A 9648-nucleotide genomic window follows, 5' to 3' on the forward strand; every position below is an offset into this window, starting at 1 on the left:
ATACAAAAATTGATTTGATATGGCTCAATCTTATTAACGGGTTTAAAAGCAACACATATAACCAATAAAAATATAGTTGGACTCAAAATAAATATTTAAAATGCAGTTTTCTTAAAAAAAACATTAAGATAATAATAGATTGAATTGATTTGGGTCTACTCGAGTTAACTTGCCAATACCTATAAACAAATTACGAAGCTTAATTTTCATTAAATCCAACACTGAATGATGAAATTAAAAAAATAATAATTAAAAAAACAAAAAAAATGACTCAAATGAACTCGAGTTAGCATGTTAAACCTGCAATTTGGATTATTAGATCAAGATAACCTAATAGAAAGCAAATTGAAATAAATTATAAAACTCAATTCTCAAACAACTTAATATTAAACGATAAAATTAAAAAAAAATACCTGGATTAACCAAGGTTCACCCACCAAACTTGTAACCTGAGTTTTAAGATAAGGATAACATCATAAAAAGCAGACTGAAATAAATTCTGAATTCTAATTTTCTATTAATCTAATAATAAAGATGAAATTGAGAAAACAAATCTAAGATAATTTTATAAGAAAAAAAATAATTATGAAGCCTAATTTTTAATAAATTTAATGTTAAAAGATGGAATTAAAATTAAAAATATATATAATTTTTTTAAAAAAAATCAAAGTAAGCAAAATAAAAATGCTATTTAATGAATAGTATAATAAAAACCCCTTCTCCTTTTTGGTTAATGGTGTTGTGTTATTTATAAATATTATAATAATTTATTATCTTATAGTTGATTTTTTTTTTTTTTTACATTTAAGGTATTCATTAAATGTAGTGAAAATGAAGGGGTGTGTTTATATACAGAAAAATATTGTTCTTCTTTATTTGATTTTTTTTCTAGTTTTTTTTTTCCATCAAAAAATGAAAAAAAAAAACATATTTAGTTATTGAAAATGAAGACAAATCTTTTTATCAAAAATAAAATAAAATAAGAAATATATCAAGATTACACTATATTTTATTAAAAATCAAAATCATAATTTAAAACAGTTATCTTAATATTGTATATTTGTGATAATTTAATTATATAATATTAATTTTATTTAAATTAAATTAAAAATTATCATAAAAAAAATTATATTATTAACTAGTGTTTTTTAAGTTAGACTTATAAAATTTATGACATTAACTAAATACAAAAATGTAAAAAACAATCTTTTACATTGTTTTGTGTTCGTATATAAAATTAAAAAAAAAAACTGAATTGTTTATTATTTTATTTGAAAAACTAGAAAAAAAAAAGTTATAAAAAGATGGGAACCTTTACAACGTGTTTTCTAAATTTAGTATAATTTTGGAAATTAAAAAAGTAGTTGTTTAATTTTTTAAATTGAAAAATATTGTATTTGAACATAAAATTTTATTTTAAAAAAATATTAAAATATTACTATGTTTCAGTAACTTCAAGATTTGTTTTTAACCCCCTTTGTTTGCTTGAAAGTAGTTTCCTTTTGGAAAATGAATTTCGGGGAAAGTGAATTCCGAGAAAGTATTTTTCGATGTTTAGTAGTGTAATGGAAAAATAAGCTGGAAAACACTTTCCAGTGTTTGGTTATGTCATGGAAAATGAGCTGGAAAATAACTTATTAACATTTTATTTTTCTCAAGTTTATTAAAATAATAAAAAACAAATCTTACAAATTAAAAAGTTGAATGAGAATGAAATTGAAAAAAAAAAAATTTCATAAATTATGTCAAATAAAATAATAATAATCAACATTTCATAAATTATTTCAAATAAAATAAGTAACAATCAAAAGAATGAGGACCAAATCTGATAGATAAAAATTTTCAATAAAAAAATGATAAGAAAAAAGCAAATAACAATTATAAAAATAAGGACCAAAATTAATATAAAAATAAAATTTTAAGAGATGAAATTGAAAATAAATATTAAAAACAAAATATATATAGCGATCAAAAGTTTGAGGATCAAATTTAATATAATCAGCAAATAATGACATTTCTAAATTTTTCACAATTTTTGAAAAAGTGTTTTCCCTCAAATTTTTTAGGAAAACACTTTCCTGAAAACCAATCCAAATTTTTCTTTTACTGGAAAGTGTTTTTCATTGACCAACTTTCCTAATGGCAAACAAACACAAGAAAATTTGGAAAATGATTTCCCGGAAATCACTTTCCGGAAAGCAAACACAGCTAAAGGGAAAACACTTTTCTGAAAAACCAAACCAAAATTTTCATTGACTAAAATTGACCGGAAAGTGTTTTCCGTTGACCGGAAAATATTTTCCGTTGACCAACTTTTCTAATGACAAATAAACACATGAAAGTTTGGAAACTGATTTTCAGAAACCAGTTTCGAAGGAAACAAACGAGGCCTAAGTCTTAAATGATAAACCTCCACTTTTAAATCCGATCCAAACTTGTGATAATTGATATATGAATTTGACATTTTAATAATAGGATTTGCATGATTTAATTACTAAACATAATGTTTTTGGAAGTAAATTATAAATTAGTTCATTTATTTTTTTAAATGAATTAAATAATCTCTTTAATTTTTATAATTTATTAATTAGTTTATATGTTTTTAAATTTGTTTATATTTCCTTTTAATTTCATATTTTTTAGTTTAATTTATTTTTATTAATATATGAAAGTAAATAATATATAAAGATAGATGAGGAAATATATATTTTTTAGATAAAAATAATTTTAAATTAAACATTAAAAAATATTTAATTTCTAAAATTATAAAGGCTATTTAATTTGTTTTACAAAATTGAAAAAATAATTTATAATTTATTTCCATTAGCTACTTAGAATGATAATGATAATGATAATAAGCTAATGAATTTAAAGTGTATTTGAGAGTAAAGTTGCTTTTATTTTAAGATATTTTTTAAAAGGATTTTTAAAATAAATTATTTTTTTAATTATTTATATTAACATATTAAAATTATAGAAAAATATTATTTTTAATGTATTATAAAGAAAAAAAACTTTTGAAAAGAGACTGCGAAACACATTCTTAGCCGGTCACCGAGTCACGCCACCTCCCTAGGTAGCCAAAAACAAATTCTAGGGTTTCTGTCGAAAGTTTCCAACTCCAAAGATGGATCTGGAAGTGTTTGGCCGCCACGCTCTGCTTTTCGACGACGATACGATGGCGTCTTTCGTCAACTCCACCGATGCACTTGTCGAATGGAACTCTCTCTCCATTGATCGTTACGACGTCCGACATCTCCTTTCCTCTCCCCCGCCGCCTCGCTCTCGCCACCGCCACAAACATCACGACTCTCTCGAATCTGAGCTCGATCACGATCGCTACCTCGATTTAACCTATCCCTCCCTACCACAAGGTATTCTTTCATTAATTTATTATTTATCTTGTATTGTTTTACTCAAATACATGTATTTTTTGTTTGCTCCAAAATTTAAATTCAGTATTTAGGGTAAGGTTTGGAAATTTGTGGTAGATGGTGAGCTTGAGCTTAGAAGAATTGGCAATGATAACTTTTATTTTAAATTATTGTTTTGCTAGTTTGGATGTGTGTGTGTGTGTGTGTGTGTGTGTAATTGGATCTTTGTGAAATTATAGAATTATAAATTAAAAAAAAAATGTGACTATATAAATATATATCACCTTCTGCATGGTAGAAGCTTGTATCTTTGTTAATAGATGGGAGTGATTTGCTTCCCTCTCAATTGAAGAACATCATAGTTTGTTTTTGGTATCCAAAAATTAAAGAAACAATTCCTCCACTTGATTTGAATTCTAGTGTGAAAAAAGTTAATTAAGTGGATGCTATGTATAGGCACCTCTCCTTTAATAAACGATGTCTAGTTACTAGCTCTATATGTGCTGGCTACAGAACTTCTCTGTTTATAATGTTTGTTCGAATACACGTTACTGGTTTCAATTAAATATGAATTTCCTTTTACTATTGTGTTCAGATAAAAATTGGGAATTTAGGTAATAGTTTGTCATTTGCATGAGTGGTGTATGTTTTCAATTACCTTTCCCAAGTTTGCAGGATCAAAATGATTTTGCTAAAGATGTAACTTTCAGAGAGACAAGTAAGACATCTCTTGCCTTTTCTTTTGAGTGTCTACTGTTTTCAGTGCTGATACCCTTTTGATGTCATGTATATAGTTTTGATTTCATTTTTAGTAAGATGACTTTGTGTTCATTTGATTTTGATCTCCCTTTTCTCTTATTTTTAGACTTAGATACAGAGGCAGTTCAGGAGATTGCTGGTGTCTATAATGCGGTTTCTTTTACATATGGAAACCAACACACTGACCAAAAGAATGCTGATATCGAGTCTAGTTTTTGCCCCTCTTTCCCAGTGCCTGAACACTTGGTTCAAAACTTGGTGAGTAGACATTTTTTTTACTGTTGGCATTGTATATTTTTTTATTGTTAAATCATGATAATGTTGTTTGTTTGATGCCTGTCCAGTGTGGTCAAATATAGTTGTCTAAGGTGCATGTGTTTTTCTAAGGCTTACCATGTCTAAGTTTCAGATGCTTGGAGCAGAGATCGGCGTCCTTCAAGGTTGCCATTCACAGGCACCTTGTCTTCTTTTGATGTCTTGACAAGGGGACATGCAGGTGGGATTAGGATGGAAAAAAAAATGTTACGTTGACAGGAATCTTAATCTCTAGAGAGCAATCGGATGATAGATGTCTTCACTGAGCGCTGTGTTTTTATATTTATAGTTGTCCTAATACATCAAGAATCAGGAGTTTTTCTTGGGAGTATTCAGCTAGATGTCTATTTTACTGGTATTGTGCTATGCTTAAATTTCCCACCATTGAGGAGGATTTATTTTTTGTCCATTTTTCAGCCTCCAACAGAGAAGGTGCATCAGATCATTGCAAGAACTGCCATTTTTGTTAGCAAACATGGTGGGCAATCAGAAATTGTTTTGAGGGTCAAACAGGGAGACAACCCAACTTTTGGGTTCTTGATGCCTGATCATTATCTTCATCCGTACTTTAGGTTTCTTGTTGATCATGAAGAACTTTTGAAGTCTGTCATTGATAGAAAAGCTATAGAAGAAGAAAACAGAGTGGAGAATGTGCTTGACCAAGCAGGTGGTCCAGCTGGAGCATTGTCATTGCTAGGTTCTGTTTATGGTTCTGGAGAGAATGAAGAAGGTGCAATTGTGGATGCCCCAGCTGTTTTAGAAAAGGACCCCAAGGAAGCTGTTAATGCTGATTCTGTGATCATCTCTCCTGGATCAGAAGAAGGCGGTTCTTCTCTAAATTTAGCTGGTAAAGGCAAAGCAAGTTCCAAGCATCCAGTTACTCCTTCAAAAGAAAAGGCTCATTTGGTACGAAGAAATCGTTCCATCAGTGTAGTTCAGGCTGGAACCACAACTAGGGTGAGGAAAGAAGGTGATTCCTTGGACATGGTTTCCTCTACTGTGGATAAGTTGCAGGCTTCTGATTCATCAAGCCTGTCCAAGGTGGAAACATCTATTTTGGAGCCTCCATCTGATTTGAAGAGGGTGGTTGAGAAGATAGTTGAGTTCATTTTGAGGAACGGGAAAGAATTTGAGGCTGTTCTTGTCCAGCAGGATACAAAGCATGGAAGGTTCCCATTCCTTCTGCCATCTAACCAATATCATCCCTTCTATCTAAATGCTCTTCATAAAGCTCAGGAGGTGCGTTCTCCCAAAACCTTTTTATGTTGTGCTTTTTGCATTGGATGCCTTGTTTATAAGGGGGGTTAATGGATCGCACATGGTTTGAGTTATGATATGCAGCTGTGCTATCCTCTATTTATCAATATGCTACCAGAGTATGAATTTATGGAGGATTATTTGCTTGTTAGGGCAGTTTGAAGTATTTTCATTTAAATTGATTATGGTGGTGTCATCATGTATTGACTGAACATGACAGATATTTTTCAACTTCTCTGTCACTGCTGTTTCTTTAACTGCTTTCATTGGTCATATGATTTAATTTTCTAATGCCATAATGAAATTTTTTTTATCTGCTCTGGCTTGCTGATTTCTCCGATGTTTCTTTGTTTGCAGTCAAGGTCATCTGGCACTGGCTTCATTTCTGAGAAGCTTGATTCCTTGGCGCATGGGATGGGCAGGAAAACAGCACTTGAAAAAAGTGATACCCTCTCATCATCTGATATACCATATGATTGCAATAGGAAAGAGAAGTTTAAAATGGTCATTGGAAAGTCAAAGAAGGATGGACAAGACCCACCTTCAAAAGCCACGCCACCTCAAGTAGGTGTCAGTGTGGATGCAGCTGCAGCTATTCTTCAGGCTGCCACTAAAGGTGTCAAGAATCCCCGTTTAGAAATACTATCAAAGACATCAATAAATGGCATCATTCAAGGTCCTAACACTGAAAGTGGGACACCCAGTGGCCCTAGCAGCTTGCTTTCCCAGGCTCAAAGTTCCAGCAAAAAGCTTGATCATGGTGAACCTTGGGCTTCTATTCCTGAGGTGAGGGCTATTGCGCAGACCGCTGCTAGTGCAGCAGCAAGTGAGGCTGATTCTTCTGAAGCCAGCTTGACAAGAGAGCAGAAGTTGAAGGCTGAGAGACTGAAACGGGCAAAGATGTTTGCAAGTATGATAAAAAATGGAGGAGCTGCACCATTAAGGAGTGAATCTGGGCGTGGGTTATCTGCAGAACCACCTGAATCTGGGCTCTCTGCTTCAGGCACTCAAATTTTAAACCTCACAGGCTTTGAAAGGGAAGGCAGCTTATGTCAGTTAGATGTTAATACTTCTGATAAAGTTGAGAAGAAGGAATCAGCTGGTGGCCATAATGAGCGACGATCGAAGAGAAGGTACCGCTCAAGATCTAAAAGAGAAGAAGGAGATGGGGAAGAAGGGGAATTGGAAGAAATCCGGGATCAGAAACTTGTCAGGAAGAAACAATCTCGTTATAGCTCACATCAGAGTAGCAATAGACACAAACAAAAAAGAGAGAATACTTTGTCCAAGGACAAAGAGTATCAGCATGGGCATAACCACAATCATACTTCAGATGATGAGCATGATCATGCTCAAGGTATCTATACTGATGGCGAGCATAAACAGAAGCATTATAGTTCCTCTGATTACGAGAGTAGCCTCCATCAACATGGGTGTAAGCGTAGTTCTCTTGAATCTCATCATAGGCACTCTCAACACAGGCATAAGCATGATTATTCCTCTGATGATGAGCATAGGCATTCTCGGCATGGGCATGAACATGATACTTCTTCTGATAACAAGCGCAAGCACTCTCGTCACAAGCGCAAGCACAGTAGTGTCTTAGATGATGAACATAAGCACTCTCGACATAGAAGCAAGGGCGGCAACTCTTCTATCGATCATTTTCAATATGAGCATAAGCATTGTAGCTCCTCAGATGATGAGGATCTGCATCACAGAAAATCTGTTAGGCATGTGAAGAAATCTCTCTTGGAAAGAGAAGCTGACTTGGAAGAAGGGGAGATCCTTACAAAATCAGATCAATCCAAAGCAAGTGGGGGTGGAGATGGTGTTAGCAGGGAAGCTTCTGTGGATTTATCAAAATCATACAACGATGTAAGGTCCTCTTCTCGGCCATCTGAAACCACTGAGGTTTCTGATGACCTTAGGGCCAAAATACGGGCCATGTTGATGGCGACCTTGTAAGTGGCCACAACATGGATCTGCAGGTTTTGTTTTGTTTTGTTTTTTAGATGTAGAGCATTTTGTATTGTATTTGATTTTCAATTTTTGTGGGTCGTGGATCTAAATAGGAATATATTTTTGTACCTGGTTTTATGAAGATATAGTTGTATATCCTTACATGTGCTGCTCGTGCAATTTGAATTTCATTTGCATTGATGTAGCAACGTGCAATTCCTCGGTGATTGCTTTTCCATGCTCTTTCTATGACCTTAATTATTAATTAACTTAAAACTACAATACATCAGCTGTGTTTTACTGTGTGAATCTACTGTGTGAAAAAGTTGATTTAACCTTCGGTCGGCGATGTTAGCTTCAGGGATATGTTTGTTTTTGTCATGGGGTTTTATCAGTAATTATGTTAAAGAAAGTTGATTAATAATTTTATGTTTTTTAACAGTTGGTTCAATATATATATGTTTTTTTTTTTTTAATAATTTCATGTTTTTTTTTACAATATAATTACCAAATAACTCTTTTAAAAAAAATCTCTTTTGATTCAGGGGTTTTGTTGTTTTTATTTTTTATTTTTGTGTATGTCAATTGCTTAAAAAATAAACTCCTTCTATTATTAATGCAAGGTCATTGTAGGTTTTTTTAGTAATTCTTAAACGGGGTTAGAGGTGATTTGGTATTTTAATATATATAAATTAATTTTAAATTCAAAAAAATGCTGCCCGTGTATTTCAAGTGGTATGTGCGGTACCCACACAACACTGAATGCCATCGTCCGAGGTGGTGTTCAATGCACCTCACCACCCTCGTCATGGTGGTAAGGCATGTGTTTGTCGGGAACGTGTAAAAGGGGTATTGACAAGATGTTTTTCCCTTCCTCCTTTTCCCTCTCTTCACCTAGAAAAGCATGCTGACCATTGCAAAAAAAGAAAAAAGACTAACTATTTGTTTGTTAAGTTAAATTAAGTCCTCATTCTTTGTTATACATTTGGTCTTGAATCAGTTATTGAGTTAATTTGTTTTTTCAATTTCATCCCTTAATATTTTATTTTTATATCATGTTTGGTCCTTGTTATTTTAATTAATGTATTCGGTCTTAAATCATTTATTAAGTTAATTATTTTTTCAATTGCATTCCTTACACTTGTTTTTATATTAGATTTGGTACTCATTCTTTTAATTATGATGTTTTTTTTTTTTTTGTCTTGAATCATATATTGAATTAATTTGTCTTTAGATTTCATCCCTTGACATTTTATTTTTATATCAAATATAATCCTTATTCTTTGATTGTTAATTTTAGTTGTTCTTATCCTTTTCTTAATTGAAATTGTTTTCCAATTTTATCCATTATGATTTGTTTTTTTTTTATTCTTTTTGTGTCAAATTTGATTCCTTTTCTTTTCAAATCTATATTTTCAAATCATTTTAATTTTTTTTCATGTTTATCCCTAATTATTTTGGTTGATTTAGAATTTTACTTCTTTTTTTGTCTTTTACGTTGTGATCTAGCCTTATAATCTGTTTCAAATTTTAAAGGTTGGACCAGGTTTACTTCAATCATTTTTAACTATTTTAAAAAATTTCATCCATCATTATTGAGCTCGTTGAAAATTTATTTTTTTTTTTTTTTATGTTTTTTATTATTTTGAAATTTGATTTTTCACTTAGTTTTGCTAGTGTTTTGTTTTTTAAACCTTTTTTGATGGATTTTTTTTTCACGATTTTATCACTTCATAGTTTGATTTGTAGAGTTTAATTATCATTATTTTTTTTAGTTCTTTTTTCTATTATGTCGAGTAGTTGATTTTTTTTCTCTCTTTAGAATACAATAATAGTGTTTTGACATTGTTTTTTTCAACTCCAAAGAAATTGGCTCGGCACACGACGAAGCACAGACCATCAATCTAGTCTTCCTTATAGGTAATGCAAGTTGCTACTATATTTACTTTTTGCAAGAGTTGGCCTTGCTACGTTGAATAGC

General features: G+C 31.5%; 1 protein-coding gene across 3 annotated transcripts; it reads left to right on the forward strand.

Annotated features, from left to right (window-relative positions):
- The first annotated feature begins 3019 nt into the window (after positions 1 to 3019).
- Positions 3020 to 7809, forward strand: LOC118056836 (uncharacterized). 3 transcript variants are annotated; one of them, XM_035069207.2, is made up of 4 exons: positions 3020 to 3374; positions 4240 to 4391; positions 4866 to 5687; positions 6063 to 7809. In XM_035069207.2, exons 1-4 carry the CDS (start codon positions 3128 to 3130, stop codon positions 7671 to 7673), a joined length of 2832 nt encoding a protein of 943 aa, XP_034925098.1. In that variant the 5' UTR covers positions 3020 to 3127; the 3' UTR covers positions 7674 to 7809. The 3 variants fall into 3 exon arrangements, with proteins under 3 accessions (XP_034925098.1, XP_034925099.1, XP_034925104.1); XM_035069208.2 differs by lacking the exon at positions 3020 to 3374 and adding an exon at positions 3388 to 4092; XM_035069213.2 differs by lacking the exon at positions 3020 to 3374 and adding an exon at positions 4543 to 4629 and having other exon boundaries at positions 4338 to 4391.
- Positions 7810 to 9648: the final 1839 nt, after the last annotated feature.

Source organism: Populus alba, chromosome 1 (genome assembly GCF_005239225.2).
Source record: "Populus alba chromosome 1, ASM523922v2, whole genome shotgun sequence".
Classification (NCBI taxonomy): domain Eukaryota; kingdom Viridiplantae; phylum Streptophyta; class Magnoliopsida; order Malpighiales; family Salicaceae; genus Populus; species Populus alba.

Coding starts and splice junctions, on each gene's coding strand:
- LOC118056836 (XM_035069207.2), top strand. CDS start 3,128: ATGGATCTGGAAGTGTTTGGCCGCCACGCTCTGCTTTTCGACGACGAT. Junction 3,375..4,239: donor CTATCCCTCCCTACCACAAG/GTATTCTTTCAT, acceptor TCTTATTTTTAG/ACTTAGATACAGAGGCAGTT. Junction 4,392..4,865: donor AACACTTGGTTCAAAACTTG/GTGAGTAGACAT, acceptor TCCATTTTTCAG/CCTCCAACAGAGAAGGTGCA.